Below are 19744 nucleotides of genomic sequence, written 5' to 3' on the forward strand. Positions count from 1 at the left end.
GGCACCTGAGTCATCATGCTTGGTATACCCCACACCATGTCCAATCAGGAAACAAGGCCCCCAAGGCCATGCCGGTGGCTCACACCTGTAATCCCAGCACTTTGGGAGGCCGAGGCGGGCGGACCACCTGAGGTCGGGAGTTCGAGACCAGCCTGACCAACATGGAGAAACCCCATCTCTACTAAAAATACAACATTAGCTGAGCATGGTGGCGCATGCCTGTAATCCCAGCTACTCGGGAGGCTGAGGCAGGAGAATCTCTTAAACCCGGGAGGTGGAGGTTGTGGTGAGCCAAGATCGTGCCATTGCACTCCAACCTGGGCAACAAGAAGGAAACTCCCATCTCAAAACAAACAAACGAAAAACAGAAACAAGGCCCCCAAACACCATGACATTTGATTCTTCCATCAGGGCCCTCTTCCATCTCCCTGCCATCTCAGAATAATGGAGGCCAAGACACAGGTGTAAACAATGCTTTATGGGGGTAGGGTGGGCGCTGGACAGGCCTCCAGGTAATAAATAACAGGTACTAGCAACAGCAGGGCCAGGCGGGGAGGTAGGGACAAATGACCCTGGTCTCAGGCTTTGGGAGCTCTTGGGGTATGGTTAGGGGTTCAGGGGGACAGAGGTTAGCCAAGACAGAGGAAGCAGCAGCAGGTACGGGATCCCCCTTCCCCCGTGGCTCAGTCTTGCCCCAAAGCCAGGCCCCACCAAGGAAGGGGGACAGGTGGCGGCGCAGCTTCTCCGGGGCCAGGGCAGGTTGGGACACGGCCTCTCGGAGCCTGGGCCTGGGCCCCAGCCGGAAGGGCAGGGCTGGTCCTGAAGAACAGGTGAGCTGAAAGAGAAGGGTGTGGTGACCTGCAGGGTCCCTGGGGTCTGTCCAGCTGGTCTCTATCTCATTTCCAGGTATTTCCCTGCCCTCCTATCTGCATCGGTCTGTCCATACCTTTCTTCTCCCAGTTTCTACATTGTCTGATTTTCCGTCTCTCCCCTGCAGGTAATTTGGGGCTTGCGCTGAGGGTACCTGCATCTCCCTGTTTGTTTGCCTCAGAAAGCTGTCTAAGTCTGTTTTTGTTGTTGTTGTTCTTTTTTTTTTTCTCTCTCTTTCTGTCTAAGTCTGTAAAGCCACATTTCAGCATCTAAATATCATGAATCTGGCTGGACGCAGTGGCTCACGCCTGTAATCCCAGCACTGTGGGAAGCCAAGGCGGGAGGATTGCTTGAGCCCAAAAGTTTAAGACCAGCCTAGGCAACACCATGAAACCCCATCTCTACAAAAAAATATAAACATTAGCCAGGCGTAGTGGCATGCACCAGTAGTCCCAGCTACCTGGGGGGCTGAGGTGGGAAGATGGCTTGAGCCTGAGAGGTGGAGGTTGCAGTGAGCCAAGATTGTGCCACTGCACTCCAGCCTAGGCAACAGAGTGAGACTGTCTCAAAAAAATAAATAGGCCGGGCGCGGTGGCTCACACCTGTAATCCCAGCACTTTGGGAGGCCGAGACGGGCAGACCACAAGGTCAGGAGTTCAAGACCAGCATGGCCAATGGTGAAACCCCCGTCTCTACTAAAAATACAAAAATTAACCGGGCATGGTGGCAGGCGCCTGGAGTCCCAGCTGCTTGGCAGGCTGAGGCAGGAGAATCACTTGAACCCAGGAGGCGGAGGTTGCAGTGAGCCAAGATCACACCACTGCACTCCAGCCTGGGTGACAGAGGGAGACTCTATCTCCAAAAAAAATTAAATAAATAAATAAATAAAATGAACCTGCCTTTGTATCTTTCTGTGTCCCTCTATGTTCCTAGATCACCCTGGCTCTGTCTCATTTCAGTGTTCCCCAAACTGGGGAGACGTTAGGTTAGTGTTTCTCACTTTGGTTGTATATAGCATTAACTGGGAGCTTCCAGAAATGCTGAAACTGGCTGGCTCATGCCTTTAATCCCAGCACTTTGGGAGGCCACGGCAGGAGAATCGCTTGAGGCCAGGAGTTTGAGACCAGCCTGGGCAACATAGTGAGACCCCATCTCTATTTATGTTTTAATTAAGCAAAAGAAAAAAGTCCTGAAACCACTTCAGAATCTCTCGGGTGAGGTCTGGGCATGAGTATATTTTAAAGTTCTCCAGGTAATTCTAATGTGTGTCACTACCTTGGTGGGGAAATCAGTTTGGTGGGCCTTGACCAATTTTTAAAATCAAATAGAATAGCATAGAACAGCAAGTATCAGAGTGCATCATATATAATACGAATATTCTATTGGTTGGGCGTGTGCAGTGGTTCACACCTATAATCCTAGCACTTTGGGAGGTAAAGGCAGGAGAGGATCACTTAGGCCCAGGAGTTCGAGACCAGCCTAGGCAACACAGACACTGTCTCTACAAAATTAAAACATTATTTAAAAAAAAAAATTTTTTTTTAAATGCAGGTGCATCACCTGAGGTCAGGAGTTTGAGACCAGCCTGGACAACATGTTGAAACCCTGTCTCTAATAAAAATACAAAGAAATTAGCTGGGCATGGTAGTGGACACCTGTAATCCCAGCTGCTAGGGAGGCTGAGGCAGGAAAATCACTTGAACTCGGGAGGCAGAGGTTTCAGTGAGCCGAGATCACACCATTGCACTCCAGCGTGGGCAACATGAGCAAAACTCCATCTCAAAAAATAATAATAATTTTAAAAGATATATTACATTGGTTGGCTGGGCTCGGTGGCTTATGTCTGTAATCCTAGCACTTTGGGAGGCTAAGGTAGAGGATTGCCTGAGGCCAGGAGGTTTTTTTGGTTTGGTTTGGGGGTTTCTTTTTTTTTTTTGAGACGGAGTCTCGCTCTGTCACCCATGCTGGAGTAAAGTGGCACGATCTCGGCTCACTACAACCTCCGTTTCCAGGGATCAAACGATTCCTCTGCCTCAGCCCTGAGTAGCTGGGATTATAGGCGCATGCCACCACGCCCAACTAATTTTTGTATTTTTAGTAGAGATGGGGTTTTACCATGTTGGTCACCCTGGTCTCGAACTCCTGACCTTGTGATCTGCCCGCCTCAGTCTCCCGAAGTGCTGGGATTACAGGCGTGAGCAACCACACCCGGCAAGGCCAGGAGTTTAAGACCAACCTGGCTAACATAGTGAGAACATATCTCAAAAAAAAAAAAAGAAAGAAAAGAAAAAAGGAAAAGAGGCCAGGCATGGTGGCTCCCACCTGTAATTCCAGCACTTACAGGAATGCTGAGGTGGGTGAATCGCTTGAGCTCAGGAGTTCGAGACCAGCCTGAGCAACATAGTGAAACCCCATCTCTTCAAAAAATAAAAATACAAAAATTAGCCGGGTGTGGTGGTGCACACCAGTAGTCCCAGTTACTTGGGAGGCTGAGATGGGAAGATGACTTGAGCCCAGGAGGTCAAGGCTGCAGTGAGCTGAGATGGTGCCATGGCACTCCAGCCTGGGTGACAAAGTGAGAACCTTCTCAAAAAAAAGGTAAAGCAAAAAAATATTATATTGGCCAACAGAGACAGAAAACAAATTGGTAGTTGCCAGGGGCTGGGGGAATGGAGAGTGACTGCTTAATAAGTATGGGGTTTCCTTTTAGGGTAATGAAAACGTCCTGAGGCCGGGCGCGGTGGCTAAGGCCTGTAATCCCAGCACTTTGGGAAGCCGAGGTGGGTGGATCACCTGAGGTCAGGAGTTCGAGCCAGCCTGGCTAACATGGTCAAACCCCGACTCTACTAAAAATACAAAAATTAGGTGGGTGTGGTGGTGCATGCCTGTAATTATAGCTACTCCAGAGGCTGAGGCAGGAGAATCGCTTGAACCCGGGAGGCGGAGGTTGCAGTGAGCCAAGATCGCTCTACTGCACTCTATCCTGGGTAACAGAGCAAGACTGTGTCTCAAAAAAAAAAAAAAAAAGAAAGAAAAGAAAACATTCTGGAACAACACAGAGGTGGTGATTGCACAACCCTGTGAATGTACTAAATGCCATTGAATTGTACACTCTGGAAAGTCACGTAAATGTATGTTATGTGACTTTCGCTTCAGTGCCAAAAAATGAAAGAATACTGGTGGTAGGAAAATGTGTTTGAGTTTTATATGTGGGTGGGATCTTCTACAGTCAGTCCTAGATCAACACATAAAATATATTTCTTCCTGCAGATTGCAGTCAACAAAGTGTGAAAAAGCCTTGCCTTGTTACATTTGACCTGCTGAGGACAAACTCTAGGACAGAGTCTCTGCTACGCCCTGAGGTGAAGAGGACACACCCATTCCTTTGAGCTCAGCCCAAAGATGGATAAGAAGAAAACTTTAAAAACAGCCCTCATCGATCAAGTCTTGACCATAAGGCGCCATTCTGAGCACTTTCGTAAATTAACTTATTTCTTCTCAACACCTAGAGAAGCAGGTGCTATTATCAGCCTCATTTTACAGATAAGCAAACTTCTTGCTCAGGCACAGCAGGTGCAAAGTCCTGGAAGGACAAGAGAGCACTTTCTGAAGACATCATCCTTGATTCCTCTCTCTCTTTCAGATTACACATCCATTCCATGAGGAAATCATGTTAGCTCTGCCTTCCAAGTAGATCCAAGGTCTAACCACCTGTTCCCCACCTGTCCCACCCTGGAGCTGCCAAGGGCTGGGAGGGGATTGAGCATGAAGTATAGAAGGGAGAACTGGCAAGACATACACATCCCCAAGAGAGGGGGGGATGGGACCAAATCCTGCAGGGTTTTGAAAGCCTGTTCAGAAGTTTGCGTCCGGGTGCAGTGGCTCACACCTATAATCCCAGCACTTTGGATGCTGAGGTGGGTGGATCACTTGGGGCCAGGAGTTTGTGAGCAGCTGGCCAACATGGTGAAACCCTGTCTCTACTAAAAATACAAAAAATCAGCAGGCGTTGGTGGCCGGTGCCAATAGTCCCAGCTACTCAGGAGGCTGAGGCACCAGAATTGCTTGAACCCAGGAGTGGAGGTTGCGGTGAGCTGAGATCATGCCACTGCACTCCAGCCTGGGTGACAGAGTGAGACTCTAGCTCAAAAAAAAAATAAAAAAAGTTTGGACCAAGCATGGAGGAACAAGTAGTGCTTCCTGGAGGAGGGAAGGAGGTTGCCAGGGAAAATAGGGTAGGAATGGTGTTGCAGGCAGAGGCCCAGCATGAGCAAGGGCCCAGAGGAATGGGAAGAACTTCAGTGTGGCTGGAGTGGCCTGAGAGGTAGGGAGACGGACAAGTGGGTGAGGCCGGAGAGGCTGGGCTGGCAGGGGCCAGTCCCTGCAGAGGGTCAAACACCAGGCTGAAGAGTTCAGCTGTGTCCTGGGACCCTGAGAGGCATGGATGGTTTTGAACAAGGGAGTGAGAGGAGCAGATGTGTGTGTTAGAAAGACCCAGTGGCCGCATCAAAAGGAGACAGGATTGGCCGGGCGCAGTGGCTCAGGCCTGTAATTCCAGCACTTTGGGAGGCCAAGGCGGGTGAATCACCTGAGGTCAGGAGTTTGACACCAGCCTCACGAACATGGCAAAACCCATCTGTATTAAAAATACAAAAATTGCCGGGCGCAGTGGCTCAAGCCTGTAATCCCAGCACTTTGGGAGGCCGACACGGGCGGATCACGAGGTCAGCAGATCGAGACCATCCTGGCTAACACGGTGAAACCCCGTCTCTACTAAAAAAGAAAATACAAAAACCTAGCCGGGCGAGGTGGCGGGCGCCTGTAGTCCCAGTTACTCGGGAGGCTGAGGCAAGAGAATGGCGTAAACCCGGGAGGCGGAGCTTGCAGTGAGCTGAGATCCGGCCACTGCACTCCAGCCTGGGCGACAGAGCTAGACTCCGTCTCAAAAAAAAAAAAAAAAAAAAATACAAAAATTGACCAGGTGCAGTGGCTCACACCTGTAATCCCAGCACTTTGGGAGGCCAAGGCGGGTAGATCATGAGGTCAGGAGATCGAGACCATCCTGGCTAACATGGTGAAACCCCGTCTCTACTAAAAATACAAAAAATTAGCCAGACATGATGGCACGTGCCTGTAGTCCCAGCTACTCGGCAGGCTGAGGCAGAAGACTCGCTTGAACCCAGGAGGCGGAGGTTGCAATGAGCCGAGACCGTGCCACTGCACTCCAGCCTGGGTAACAGAGTGAGACTCCGTCTCAAAAAACAAAACAAAACACAAAAAATTAGCTGGCCATGGTGGTACACGCCTGTAATCCCAGCTACTTGGGAGGCTGAGGCAGGAGATTCACTTGAACCCAGGAGGTGGAGGTCACAGTGAGCCAAGATGGTGCCACTGCGCTACAGTCTGGGTGACAGTGAGATTCTCTCTAAAACAAAACAAAACAAAACCAAAAAATGGCTCACGCCTGTAATCCCAACACTTTAGGAACCCGAGGCAGGCGGATCACGAGGTCAGGAGATCGAGACCAACCCGGCTAACACGGTGAAACCCCGTCTTTACTAAAAAAAATACAAAAAACTAGCCGGGCATGGTGGCAGGCGCCTGTAGTCCCAGCTACTCGGGAGGCTGAGGCAGGAGAATGGCGTGAACCCGGGAGGCGGAGCTTGCAGTGAGCCAAGATCACGCCACTGCACTCCAGCCTGGGTAACAAAGCGAGACTCTGTCTCAAAAAAATAATAATAAAAAAGACAGGACCGAAGAAAAAAAAAAAAAGATTGGCCAAAACTGGAAGACAAAGAGTCTAGGGAGGACATGGACCCTATTCCCTTCTCAGCCATTCCTCTGCCCGCCCCCTCGTCCTGTCCTCCACCATTTCTCCCTTGGACTTTGCAGCAGCTTCCTCTCTGGTGTCCTGGTGACCCCCTCTGCCCCTCACAGCCTCTTCTCTTTATGCAGGCAGAGGAACTCTATGAACCCCTGAATCGGATCCTATCCCTCCTCTGTTCAGAAGCTTCCTGTGGCTCCCACACAGAGTATAAGCCAGAGGCTTCCCCAGGGCCTACAGGCCCTAACTGATCTGCTTCCTCCAACCCCTGACCCCATCTCATGCTGTACCTGCAAAACACACACAGGTCCTCCATGATGCCCACACTGGTTGCTTTGGTTACCCTCACCCACGCCAGGCATGCACCTCACTAGCAGCGTTGCACTTGCTGTGCTCTCGGCCAACGCTCTTGCCCCAGATCCCCACAGGTCTCCCTATCTCCCCTCCTTTACTCAAATGTCATCTTCTCAGTGAGGCTTCCATCATCTTGTTTAAAAGTACACTCTAGGCTAGGTGTGGTGGCTGACACCTGTAATCCCAGCACTTTGGGAGGTTGAGGTGGGCAGATCACGAGGTCAAGAGATCGAGACCAACCTGGCCATCATGGTGAAACCGTCTCTACTAAAAATACAAAAATTAGCCGGGTGTGGTGGCACACACCTGTAGTCCTACCTACTCGGGAGGCTGAGGCAGGAGAATCGCTTGAACCCAGGAGGCAGAGGTTGCAGTGAGCCAAGATCATGCCACTGCACTCCAGTATGGTGACAGAGCGAGACTCCATCTCAAAAAAAAAAGAAAAGAAAAGAAAAAAAGGGGCTGGGCGCGGTGGCTCAAGCCTGTAATCCCAGCACTTTGGGAGGCCAAGGCAGGCGGATCACGAGGTCAGGAGATCCAGACCATCCTGGCTAACATGGTGAAACCCCGTCTCTACTAAAAATACAAAAAATTAGCTGGGCGTGGTGACGGGCACCTGTAGTCCCAGCTACTCAGGAGGCTGAGACAGGAGAATGGCGTAAACTTGGGAGGCAGAGCTTGCAGTGAGCTGAGATCTGGCCACTGCACTCCAGCCTGGGCGACAGAGCGAGACTCTGTCTCAAAAAAAAAAAAAAGAAAAGAAAAGGACGGGTACAGTGCCTCACACCTGTAATCCCAGGACTTTGGAAGGCCAAGGCGGGCAGATCACCTGAGGTCAGGAGTTCCAGACCAGCCTGACCAACATGGAGAAACCCCGTCTCTACTAAAAATACAAAATTAGCCAGGCGTGGTGGCACATGCCTGTAATCCCAGCTACTCAGGAGACTGAGGCAGGAGAATTGCTTGAACCCGGGAGGCAGAAGTTGTGGTGAGCCAAGATTGAGCCATTGCACTCCAGCCTGGGCAACAAAAGTGAAACTCCATCTCAAAAGAAAAAAAAAAGTACACTCTTGGCCAGGCGCAGTGACTCACGCCTGTAATCCCAACATTTTAGTAGGCTGAGGATGGGTGGATCACTTGAGGTCAGGAGTTTGAGACCAGCCTGGCCAACATGGTGAAACCCCGTCTCTACTAAAAATACAAAAAATTAGCTGGGCGTGGTGGTAGTCACCAGTAACTCAGCTACTCATGAGGCTGAGGCGGGAGAATCACTTGAACCCCAGAAGTGGAGGTTACAGGGAGCCGAGATCATGCCACAGCACTCCATCCTGGGTGACAGAGCAATACCCCGTCTCAAAGAAAAAAAAAAGTACACTCCTCCACCCTATCCACCCATTTGTGCTTGTTTTATTTTTCTCCATAGTTCTTACCTTCCTCACTACTACATACTTTACTTATGTATTTATTTTCTTTTCTTTTTTTTTTTTTTGAGACAGTCTCGTTCTGTCACCCAGGCTGGAGTGCTGTTGTGCGTGGTCACAGCTCACTGCGGCCTCGAACTCCTGGGCTCAAGTCATCCTCCCACCTCAGCCTCCTGAGCAGCTGGGACTCCAGGTGCACACTACCACGCCTGACTAATTTTAAAAAACTTTTTGTGGAGATAAAGTTGCTTTGTTGCCCAGCCTGGTCTCAAAGTGATCTTCCCATCTCACCCTGCCAAAGTGGTGGGATTACAGGTGTGAGCCACTGCACCCAGCCGACTTACATCTCGTTTATCACCTGTCTCCTCCAAAGAGAATGTCAGCACCATGAGGATGGGAGTCTGTTTTACTCCCAGCCATAGCCCCAGTGCCTTGAGCAGGGCCTGGCACACAGCAGGCGCTCAATAAATCGTTGGAGAACTATGAATGGAAGGGTCAAGGTCTAGGGCAGGAAGCTGGCCTGGAGCTGCAGGGGACAGGTGGATTCCCTGTGGCCCGGAAGATGTCTTTTTTTTTTTTTTTTTTTGAGACAGAGTCTTGCTCTGTCGCCCAGCCTGGAATGCAGTGGCTAAATCTTGGCTCACTGCAACCTCCACCTCCCAGGTTCAAGTGATTCTCCTGCCTCAGCCTCCCAAGTAGCTGAGAATATAGGCATGTACCACCATGCCTGGCTAATTTTTGTATTTTTACTAGAGAAGGGGTTTCACCATGTTGGCCAGGCTGGTCTCGAACACCTGACCTTATGTATCCCCCCCGCATCACATGCAACCCCTCTGCCTGTGTCCCCTCATCCCACCCTGACCCCTTTGCCTGCCCTATCCCACCCCTGATCCCTCTGCCTGTACCCCGACCCTGGCCTTGACACCCCTGGGCCTCTCCCCTGCTGGCTCTGACCCATCTCCCCCAGTCTCCCAATGCTTCCCCATCTGGTCCTGACCTTTTTTTTTTTTTTTTTTTGAGATGAAGTCTCGCTCTTCTCACCCAGGCTAGAGTGCAATGGCATGACCTCAGCTCACTGCAACCTCCACCTCCTGGGTTCAAGCTATTCTCCTGCCTCAACTTCCCAAGTAGCTGGGATTACAGGCGCCTGCCACCACACCTGGCTAATTTTTGTATTTTTAGTAGAGGGGGGGGTTTCACCACGTTGGCCAGACTGGTCTCGAACTCCTGACCTCAGGTGATCCGCCCACCTCAGCCTTCCAGAGTACAGGGATTACAGGTGTGAGCCACTGTGCCCAGCCTGGCCCTGACCTTTCTGAGCTGTCACTGTCTGGAAGTGGGTCTGTCCCTCCACCCCCACCCAATGAACTGCCTCCGCCCACCTGGACCTCCCAAAGTGCTGAGATTACAGGCCACTGCGCCCAGCCAGATGCCTCCTTTAGCTTATGTGTTTTTGCATCTTTCTCTCTCTCTCTGTTTCTCTTGCCATGACATGTTCAGTGTCTATCTCTACACCACCTCCCCCATTCCCAAGAGACCACCCTGCCTCTCTGAGCCCCCAGTGTCCCACCTGGCTCCACAAGGCTCAGCAGCCACACGGCTGAGGGGCCACGGCCTGGGCACTCCGAGGCTGCCGAAGCTGGCGGAGGGACGCATCCCCGTACTGAATGCCGGATCCCATCCTCTCGGGGTCTAGCTCACCTGTCGGGGAAGGGGAGAAGTCAGCACTGGTTGCCTGGAGACCCCCAGGCCTGCCCTCTGCTCCCACTCGAGCCGGTAGGGGCCTCACCTGAGTCAATCTTGTTGAGGATGGTGCGGGCACACTTGAGGAACGCCTCTTCCACATTCTCACCTGTGAGAGCGCTGGTCTCCAGAAACATCAGCTCTGCAGGGACACACACGCTGAGGTCAGGGCCCCAGTCAGTCCCCACCCGCCACTAAGCTCTCACCTGCTGACTCTCATCCTGTTCCTCCAATGTTCCATCTCCGCTTACCCTCACCTCAGGCCTCTGCGCATGCCATTTCCTTGCCACTGATATCCGCTTCCCCATATGCCCACCCAGCTCTTCCTTCAGAGCTCAGCTCACACAGCTCCTCCTCCAGGAAGTCCTCCCTGACTTCCTAGGCTGTGTTAGGTGCCTACTTAGGGCTCCCACAGCTTCTTGTGGCCCCCTATCCTGGCCCTGACCCCTCTGCTTGTGCCTCCTCATCCTGGCCCAACCCTCTGCCTGGGTCCCCATTGTATCCCCCAGACCCTTCTGCCTGGGCCTGCCCCATTCCACCCCTGACCCCTCTGCCCGGGCCTGCCCCATTCTACCCCTGACCCTTCTGCCTGGGCCTGCCCCATTCCACCCCTGACCCCTCTGCCCATGCTCCCCCATCCCATGCAACCACTCTGCCTGTGCCCCCCAAACCTGGCCTTGACCCCTCTACCTGGGCTCCCCATCCCACCCCAACCCTCTGCTCATGCTCCCCATTCCATGTAACTCCTCTCCCTGTGCCCCCTCATCCCACCTGACCCCTGTACCTGTGCCTGCCCTATCCCAGCCCTGACCCCTCTGCCTGTGTTCTCCATCCCACCCCAATCCCTCTGCCTGCTCCCCTAGTCCTGGCCCTGACCCCTCTGGGGCTCTCCCCTGCTGGCTCTCACCCGTCTCTCCTGGTGCTTCGCCATCAAGCCCTGACCTTTCTGGGCTGTTACTGTCTGGCAAGTGGGCCTGTCCTTCCACCCCCACCCACTGAACTGTGAGCTCCATGCAGGTTGAGCCTAGGGCTGTCTCCAACACTGTGTCCCTAGCACCATCTAGGACAGGCACAGGCCAACCAGAGTCTACCCATCAGCCTCGTGACAAGGTCCCACAGTCAGAAAATCAGAGCTGGATTTGCACCCACACCTCTCTGATGGCTAAACCTCCTTTAAAACCTGGAGGTTGCAAGGCCAGGCGCGGTGGCTCAAGCCTGTAATCCCAGCACTTTGGGAGGCCGAGACGGGCGGATCATGAGGTCAGGAGATCGAGACCATCCTGGCTAACACGGTGAAACCCTGTCTCTACTCAAAAGAATACAAAAACCTAGCCGGGCGAGGTGGCGGGCGCCTGTAGTCCCAGCTACTCGGGAGGCTGAGGCAGGAGAATGGTGTGAACCCGGGAGGCGGAGCTTGCAGTGAGCCGAGATCGCGCCACTGCACTCCAGCCTGGGCGACAGAGCGAGACTCCGTCTCAAAAAAAATAAAAAAAAACCTGGAGGTTGCAAACCAGGGGAACATAAGCAGATCTCAAGCCACCAGATGTGGGTGGTTTGGCCAACACAAAGTTTTCAAATGAGTTTATACTTGCAAACGATTTTTCTTTGTTTTTTTTCTTTGAGACAAAGTATCTCTCTGTCCCCTAGGCTGGAGTGCAGTGGTGCGATCATAGATTACTGCAGCCTCGAACTTCTGGGCTCAAGTGATCCTCCTGCCTCAACCTCCTGAGTAGCCTGGACCACAGGCATATGCCACCACACCCAGCTATTTTTTTTTTCTTTTTTTGTAGAGGTGGGGTCTCCCTCTGTTACACAGGCTGGTCTCAAACTCCTGACCTCAAGTGATCCTCCTACCTTGGCCTCCCAAAATGCTGGGATTACAGGTGTGAGCCATTGTGGTTGGCCCTTGCAAGCCTTTTGGTGTGGGTTGTCAGTATGCTGCACTCCTCTTAACACTAGTGCCTGTTACTCTAGGATCTACCCCATCCCATCTCCTATATTCAAAAATGTGCCTTTTGCCGGGTGTGGTGGCTCCCACCTGTAATCCCAGCACTTTGAGAGGCTGAGGCGGGCGGATCACAAGGTCAGGAGTTCAAGATCAGCCTGGCCAGTATAGTGAAACCCCGTCTCTACTAAAAATACAAAAATGTGTGGTGGCGTGTGCCTGTAGTCCCAGCTACTCGGGAGGCTGAGGCAGAAGAATCACTTTAACCCAGGAGGCAAAAGTTGCAGTGAGCCGAGATTGTGCCACTGTACTCCAGCCTGGGTGACAGAGCAAGACACTGTCTCAAAAAAAAAAAACTGCCTTTCAGGCTGGGCACGGTGGCTCAAGCCTGTAATCCCAGCACTTTGGGAGGCCGAGACGGGCGGATCATGAGGTCAGGAGATCGAGACCATCCTGGCTAATACAGTGAAACCCCGTCTCTACTAAAAATACAAAAAAAAAAAAAAAAACTAGCCGGGCGAGGTGGCGGGCGCCTGTAGTCCCAGCTACTCTGGAGGCTGAGGCAGGAGAATGGCGTAAACCTGGGAGGCGGAGCTTGCAGTGAGCCGAGATCCAGCCACTGCACTCCAGCCTGGGTGACAGAGCGAGACTCTGTCTCAAAAAAAAAACAAAAAAACAAAAAAAACTGCCTTTCACCTAGGGCCATCGGGGGCTGCAATCTCTACATTAAACCAATACCCAGGAAGGTGCGGTAGGAGGAAAAATAGATAAAATAAAATATAATAAAATAATTAATTAAACCAATACCCTGTGCTGCCTCCCCACGGTAGGCGAAACCTTAGCAGCCAACATTAATCTAGCACCCGCTCTGTGGCAGGTGCTGAGGACTTTCCACAGACAATCTCCCTTAATCATCACAACACACTGTGAGGCAGAAACACTGTGATCCCACTTTCCAGATGAGGAAACAGAACCACTGTAATCACACAGCTCACTGGTGGCAACACTTAGGCTTTTTGTTTGTTTGTTTTTTGTTTTTTTTTTTTTGGAGACAGGGTCTTGCTCTGTCTCCTAGAGTACAATGTCGTGATCACGGTTCACTGAAGTCTTAAAAACTCTCAGGCTCAGGTGATCCTCCTGCCTCAGCCTCCACTATAGCTGGGACTACAGGTATAAGCCACCACACCCACCTAATTTTTAAAATTTTTTGTAGAGATAGGATCTCACTATGTTGTCCAGGCTGGTCTCAAACTCCTGGGCTCAAGCAATCCTCCCACTTTGGCCTCCCAAACTGCTGGGATTACAGGTGTGAGCCACCACATCCAGCCAACACTCAATTTTGAACCCAGACCTCTGAACCTCCACGTGCCCCTGCCGGGCACAGCCACTCAGAGCCAGTAAACCCATGGTCCCTGTGGACTGTCCACCCCCACCACCACCTGGTCCACGACACAGCCCTCACCATTCTCCTGGGCAAAGCGGGAGGCCTCCAGGAAAGTGACCTCCCGCTCAGGGTCCAGGTCCTTCTTGTTGCCACACAGGATGACCACGATGTTGGGGCTGGCCAGGGTGCGGGCATCTGTCAGCCAGGCAGCCAGTGAGTTGTACGTCTCCCGGCTGTGGAGAAGGGAGAGGGGAGGGAGGCAGTGCAGAGAGGAGCCCCCCATGCCCTGCCCCACCCACCCCAGGCACCCACCTGGTGATGTCGTACACCAGCAGGGCTCCAGCCGCCCCTCGGTAATAACTCCGCGTCACCGACCTGTGGGGCCAGGGGGACCCAGTCACCCCCAAGGCTGGGATCTGCCCTGAGAATGCCCCCCTCTGCAGAGAGAGACTGGTGGTTCGGAGGCCCCCCTTCACTGCTGGCCCATCCCCCAAAACCTGGCCTTGGTCGGGTCGCCATGCAATTCCTCTCTGTTCTTGCATCCTTGCAGTCCCTCTCTTTGCCTCTCTCAGTTAGCTGGCCAGCTGCCTCTGTCTGTAAGTCTCCCTGTCTTTGTCTCTCCCTGTGTCCCTGTCTTTCCATTGGTCTCTTTTTCTCTCTGTGTCTCTTACATGTGAGTCTTTTTTTTATTTTTTTGATGGTCTTGCTGTGTAGCCCAGGTTGGAGTGCAGTGGCACGATCTTGGCTCACTGCATCCTCGAATTCCTGGACTCAGTCTCCCAGGGGAGGGATCCTCCCACCTCAGCCTCTGGAGTACCTGGGACTACACGTGTGCACCACCACACCTGGCTAATTTCTTAATATTTTTTTGTAAAGATAGGGCTTTGCTAGGTTGCCCAGGCTGGTCTCCAACTCCTGGGCTCAAGTGATTCTCCTGCCTTAACCTATGTGTCTTTTTTTTTTTTTTTTTTTTTTTTTTAGTAAGAGTCTCACTCTGTCTCCCAGGCTGCAGTGAACCATGATCTCGGCTCACTGCAACCACTGCAACCGCCACTTCCTGGGTCCAGGTGATTCTCCCACCTCAGCCTCTTGAGTAGCCAGGATTACGGATGCATGCCACCACATCGGCTAATTTTTGTATTTTTCGTAGAGATGGGGTTTTGCCATGTTGGCCAGTCTGATCTCAAACTCTTCAAGTCATCCGCCCACCTCGGCCTCCCAAAGTGCTGGGACTACAGGCGTGAGCCACTGTGCCCAGCCCTACGTGTCTTTTATTGATTGATTGATTGATTGAGATGGAGTTCTGCTCTTTCACCCAGGCTGAAGTGCAATGGCGTGATCCCGGCTCACTGCAACCTCTGCCCCCCGGATGCAAGTGATTCTCCTGCCTCAGCCTCCCAAGTAGCTGGGATTACAGGCATGCACTGCCACCTCCAGGTAATTTTTGTATTTTTAGTAGAGATGGGGTTTCGCCATGCTGGCCAGTGTGGTATTGAACTCCTGACCTCAAGTGATCCACCCGCCTAGGCCTCCCAAAGTGCAGGGATTATAGGTGTGAGCCACCGTGGCTGGCCCTATTTAATTTCCTATTTCTCCCTGTCTTTTTTGTTTGTTTGTTTCATCTCTCAGGCTCTCTCATGCTTACTTTTGCCTTCCCATGCATTTGTGCATTCGTTCATTCAACATTTTCTGAGCAAATCTCCCCTTTGCCTGGCCCTGCCCAAGCACTGTGCAACATCTGCTTATCATTGTCCTGCTGTGTCAGGTGGAGGCTCCTTCCCAGTGTAGCCAACTCTGCATTCTCAGTCTCACCAGTCTGGGTCCTTCTGGAACTCATGCAATCATTCCACAAGCATTTACTAAACACTCACCGTAAACCTAGCCCATGCCACACACCTGTCTATCCTTCAGCCCCTCTCTCTGCCTCTGGGCTCTGTGCACCTCCCGCAGTGAATCCATACACAAGTATTAACTCACCAGCTACTAAGTGCTGCTATAGATCACACTTTTCCATGGACTGAATTCCCTCTATTTCTCTCCCTGCTCTCTGTCTGTTTCTCAGACTCGCCTAAGGTTTCTAGGTGTCAATCAACTTTTCTGCAGTCATCTCCTAAAGACCTACCACGTGTTGAGCCCTATGCATTTCGCATTTCCCTCTTCCTCTCCCACAACACGTCCATTTCTCCATTTCTCTTTTGGAAAGATGGGATTTCACAATGTTGCCCAGCCTGGTCTCAAACTCCTGGACTCAAGTGGTTCTCCTGCCTTGACCTGTGTGCCTTCAGTTCCCTATTTCTTGCTGTCTCTTTCTGTTCCATCTCTGTGGCTCTCATGCTCACCCTTGCCTTTCCATAAATCTATGCATTCATTCATTCAATGTCCAGCTACACCTGTCCGACTTGCCCTGTCTCCCTCTCTGCCTCTGACCTCTGTTTCTCTGTGTCTCCTCACCTCCTTTATTTATTTATTTATTTATTTTTGAGACACAGTCTCGCTCTGTCATGCCAGCTGGGGAGAACTGGTGCGATCTTGACTCACTGCAACCTGTGCCTCCCAGGTTCAAGCAATTGTCCTGCCTCAGCCTCCCGAGTAACTGGCATCCACCAGGACAGCCTAGCTAAATTTTTTTGTATTTTTAGTAGAGACAGGGTTTCACCATGGTGGCAGGCTGGTCTCGATCTCCTGACCTCGTGATCCGCCCGTCTCGGCCTCCCAAAGTGCTGGGATTATAGGTGTGAGCCACTGTGCCAGGCCTCCTTACCTCTCTTATCATTCTCTTCAACTCTCTTAGTCTCTGTCTCTCTTGCTCTTTTCCTTTCTGGGTGTGTGTCTCTCAAGTTTCCCCTTCTCTTTCTGTTTCAGTGTCTCTCAGTCTCTATCCCTCACCCCCTCCCCAAGCTACTTTTCTCTCTCTCTTTTTCTTTCTTTGAGATGGGGTCTCGCTATGTTGCCCAGGCTGGTCTCGAACTCCTGGGCTCAGGCAATCTTCCCACCCTGGCCTCCCAAAGCACGGGGATTACTGGCATGAGCCACTGCACCTGGCCCCTACCTCTTTTTCTTCCGCCATCTCTTTCTCTCCAGTACTCCCTCTCTCCTTGGATATATATACCTGTTAACTATGGTGTCTCCCCTCTCAGTGTCTCCAAGTGACTCTACACACACGTCTCTCTCTCTCTTTCCTTCTCTCTCTCTCTCTCCTCATCACCCTTGGGAGCCCAGCCCACCTACCGAAACCGCTCCTGGCCAGCCGTGTCCCAAATCTGTAGCTTCACAGTCTTCCCACCCACGTTGACCACCCGGGATCCAAACTCCACGCCGATCGTGTGGTTGGAGTCCTGTTTGACTGGGAGTGGGAGGAACAGAAGGGGCAGTGCAGGGAGAGAGGAGGCAGCTCAGAGGATCCCCCATCCTCCAAGGCCTTCTCAGTCTCTACAAACCCATTCTCATTGCTGGAGTGACTGAGGTCAAGGAGAACCTAGTAAAGGACATATGACAAAGCAAGGACCAAAAAGACAGGACTGGACTCGTACCTATGGCCAGCCCTGCCCTCCCCACCAGCTGCCCACCAGCCCACACCATGCCCATAACCACAGCTCAGGGTTCCCAGGACCACTGCAGGAAACTCACACTTATTCTCAATGAACTGATGAAGGAGACATGATTTGCCAGTTCCTGCACTGCCAATCACCAGGATTTGAAGAGGAAGTCTGACCAGATGGAGCCAAAATCAGGGATACCCACAGGGAGAGAAAGATACAGGGAAAAAGATGGATTCCAATCCAATCTGTCTCTCTAACCATCACAGTTAGAGGGAAAGAAACAGACATAGGCAGAAACAAACCAATAGGTAACAATAACAGATAACTCTTATGTAGTACTTGCCATGTGCCAGGTACATTCTATATATTTTTTTCAACTTTTATTTTAGGTTCAGGGGATACATGTGCAGGTTTTTTTTGTCCTTGTTTTTGTTTTTTCGAGACAGAGTTTCACTCTTTTTAGCCCAGGCTGGGGTGCAATGGCGCGATCTTGGCTCACCACAACTTCCACCTCCCAGGTTCAAGCAATTCTCCTGCCTCAGCCTCCCGAGCAGCTGGGACTACAGGCACGCGCCACCATGTTCAGCTAATTTTGTATTGTTAGTAGAGACGGGGTTTCTCAATGTTGGTCAGGCTGATCTCAAACTCCCGACCTCAGTGATCCGCCGGGCTTGGCCTCCCAAAGTGCTGGGATTACAGGCATGAGCCACCGTGCCCAGCCCACATGTGCAGGTTTGTTACATAGGTCAATTGTGTGTTGTCGTGGGCCAAGAACAGCTCTAAAGGTCTTTACTCACATCAACAGCTCACATCATCCTCAGAAAAACTCTATGAGGGAGGCAGCCTAAAAATTATTCCCATTTTCCAGATGAGGAAACAGACCAGAGAGGTTAACTGACTTGCCCCAAGTGACAGAGCTAGGCAGAAGTGAGATTCAAACCTACGCCAAGGGCTCCAGTCCCAGATCTTAGCTATTTCATCGCTAAAGTCTCTTGATAGCTATTTAAACAAGGACTACCATCTAGCCCTTGTTCCTCTTCACCTCCTACCACCCTCTGACTCATTCACTCCACTATAGCTCCTGACCTTCAGTCTATTCCCTGAAAACGACAAGCTGGTTCTCACCTCAGGGTCTTTGCACTCTTCTCTTCTGTATTTGTTGAACGAATGCGGCTCCCTCTGACTCCTAAACCTGCGCTTCCTCCGCCTCCAATCACCACCTCCTGTGGTGCATCCCTACTGATTTTCCACCTCCCGACCTCTCCTTCCCTCCCTCTGCCCAGACCCTGGCTCCATTCTCATGCATAAGCCCCACCCTTTGCCACTAAGTCCTGCCCCTAACTCAAGGACAGCCCATACCCAAACCCATTCCAGAGCTCTCTCCAGCCAGATCAGCCCCAGGATTCCGAGCTTCCATCCAGTATTCCCTCTAGCCCATAAGCCCGACTCCTGCCATTAACGCAGTCAGCCCCGCCCCTTCACTCAGGCTCCGCCCAGATCTATTAAGGCCCACCTCTTCCCTCAGGGCCTCCCTGAACCCCTAAGGACCAGCTCCCTCAAATCCCGCCCCAGATCTATTTAACCCACGCACCAGACCCTCAGGCTCCACCTAAATCGATTAAGCTCAGCCTCAGACCCACTAAACCCCTCCCAGCATCCACTGAGGCCCTGCCTCCATAACACCAGGCCCCGCCCCCTGATCTGCAAAGCCCCGCCCATTCCCACAGGCCGCATCCTCCCTGGGCCCAGACCCAGGACCCCGGCTTCGGCCCACCACCCTCACCGTAGGTCTCGGCCATGACTCGGTCGCGGCCGCTGAGGGCCGCAATATGGCGCCGCGGCCGCGCCTGCTCCTCGGCTGGCAGCCGCTCCACTCCGGCTACAGCCCCGGCTTCTTCCTACTCCCCGGGCCCGGCACCGCCACTTCCGCCTCCGCCCCCCTCCAGCGCGACCCGCTCCAGCAGCTGGATACCAGACCACGCTTTCCGAAGGGCGGGATTGGCGGACTCGCGGGCAGGGGGCGGGACAAAAGGCGCGGATTGGTGGCGTGAGAAGCCCAAAGGGGTGGGGCCGAGGCCAGCGATTGGCCGAGCAAGTGGGAAGGGACGTGCAGAGCTGCTTTGCCGAGCCGAGGAACGGATTTAGTCTGGAGTCCGGGGGCAGAGTCGAGTCTCCGGATTGGTTTGGAGCGGACTTGGGGGAGGGGATACGAATGCAAAGAAGGGGGCACGGGCAGGATTGACAGAAAGAGACTGGAAGAGGAGCTGATCTTGAGCTGGCGGGAGCGATTACTGGTCTCAATGGCAAAAAGGAGGAAAACTCGGAAGATAGGCGTAGGTTACTTCCCGCCTCCCTTTGCAGATAATCTTCCAAGAAAACCTTTGCTCTGCGATTTATATCCTCCGCGTAGTCCGCTTGGCTCCCTCCCACTGGTCTAGAGAGGACACAACCCCCTAGTTGGGCTGCTTAGGTTTTCCTTTGCTTGTGTCCGAAACCTAAGCTTAGGAGCCCTCCTACCGCACAGGGCTTTCATCAGTGAAACACTGCCTAGCAACCACTGACGTTACCATATGCAGCGGGTTAATTGGTTAGATTCAGGAACCCAGAGAAACATTTTATTTGTATAGTCCCCACCACACCCTACCCCACCCCAAAGACCACAGA

General features: G+C 52.2%; 1 protein-coding gene across 1 annotated transcript; it reads right to left on the minus strand.

Moving 5' to 3' along the window:
• Positions 1 to 457: 457 nt before the first annotated feature.
• Positions 458 to 19028, minus strand: RAB4B (RAB4B, member RAS oncogene family). The gene is given in 9 exon segments (XM_033224945.1): positions 458 to 835; positions 10040 to 10170; positions 10259 to 10354; positions 13620 to 13774; positions 13854 to 13916; positions 16770 to 16884; positions 17169 to 17234; positions 17237 to 17248; positions 18864 to 19028. Coding segments are annotated over 8 exon segments (639 nt in total). The 5' UTR covers positions 18880 to 19028; the 3' UTR covers positions 458 to 835; positions 10040 to 10054.
• Positions 19029 to 19744: the final 716 nt, after the last annotated feature.

The sequence above is a fragment of the Trachypithecus francoisi genome, unplaced genomic scaffold, assembly GCF_009764315.1.
Source record: "Trachypithecus francoisi isolate TF-2019V2 unplaced genomic scaffold, Tfra_2.0 Lachesis_group12, whole genome shotgun sequence".
Lineage (NCBI taxonomy): Eukaryota > Metazoa > Chordata > Mammalia > Primates > Cercopithecidae > Trachypithecus > Trachypithecus francoisi.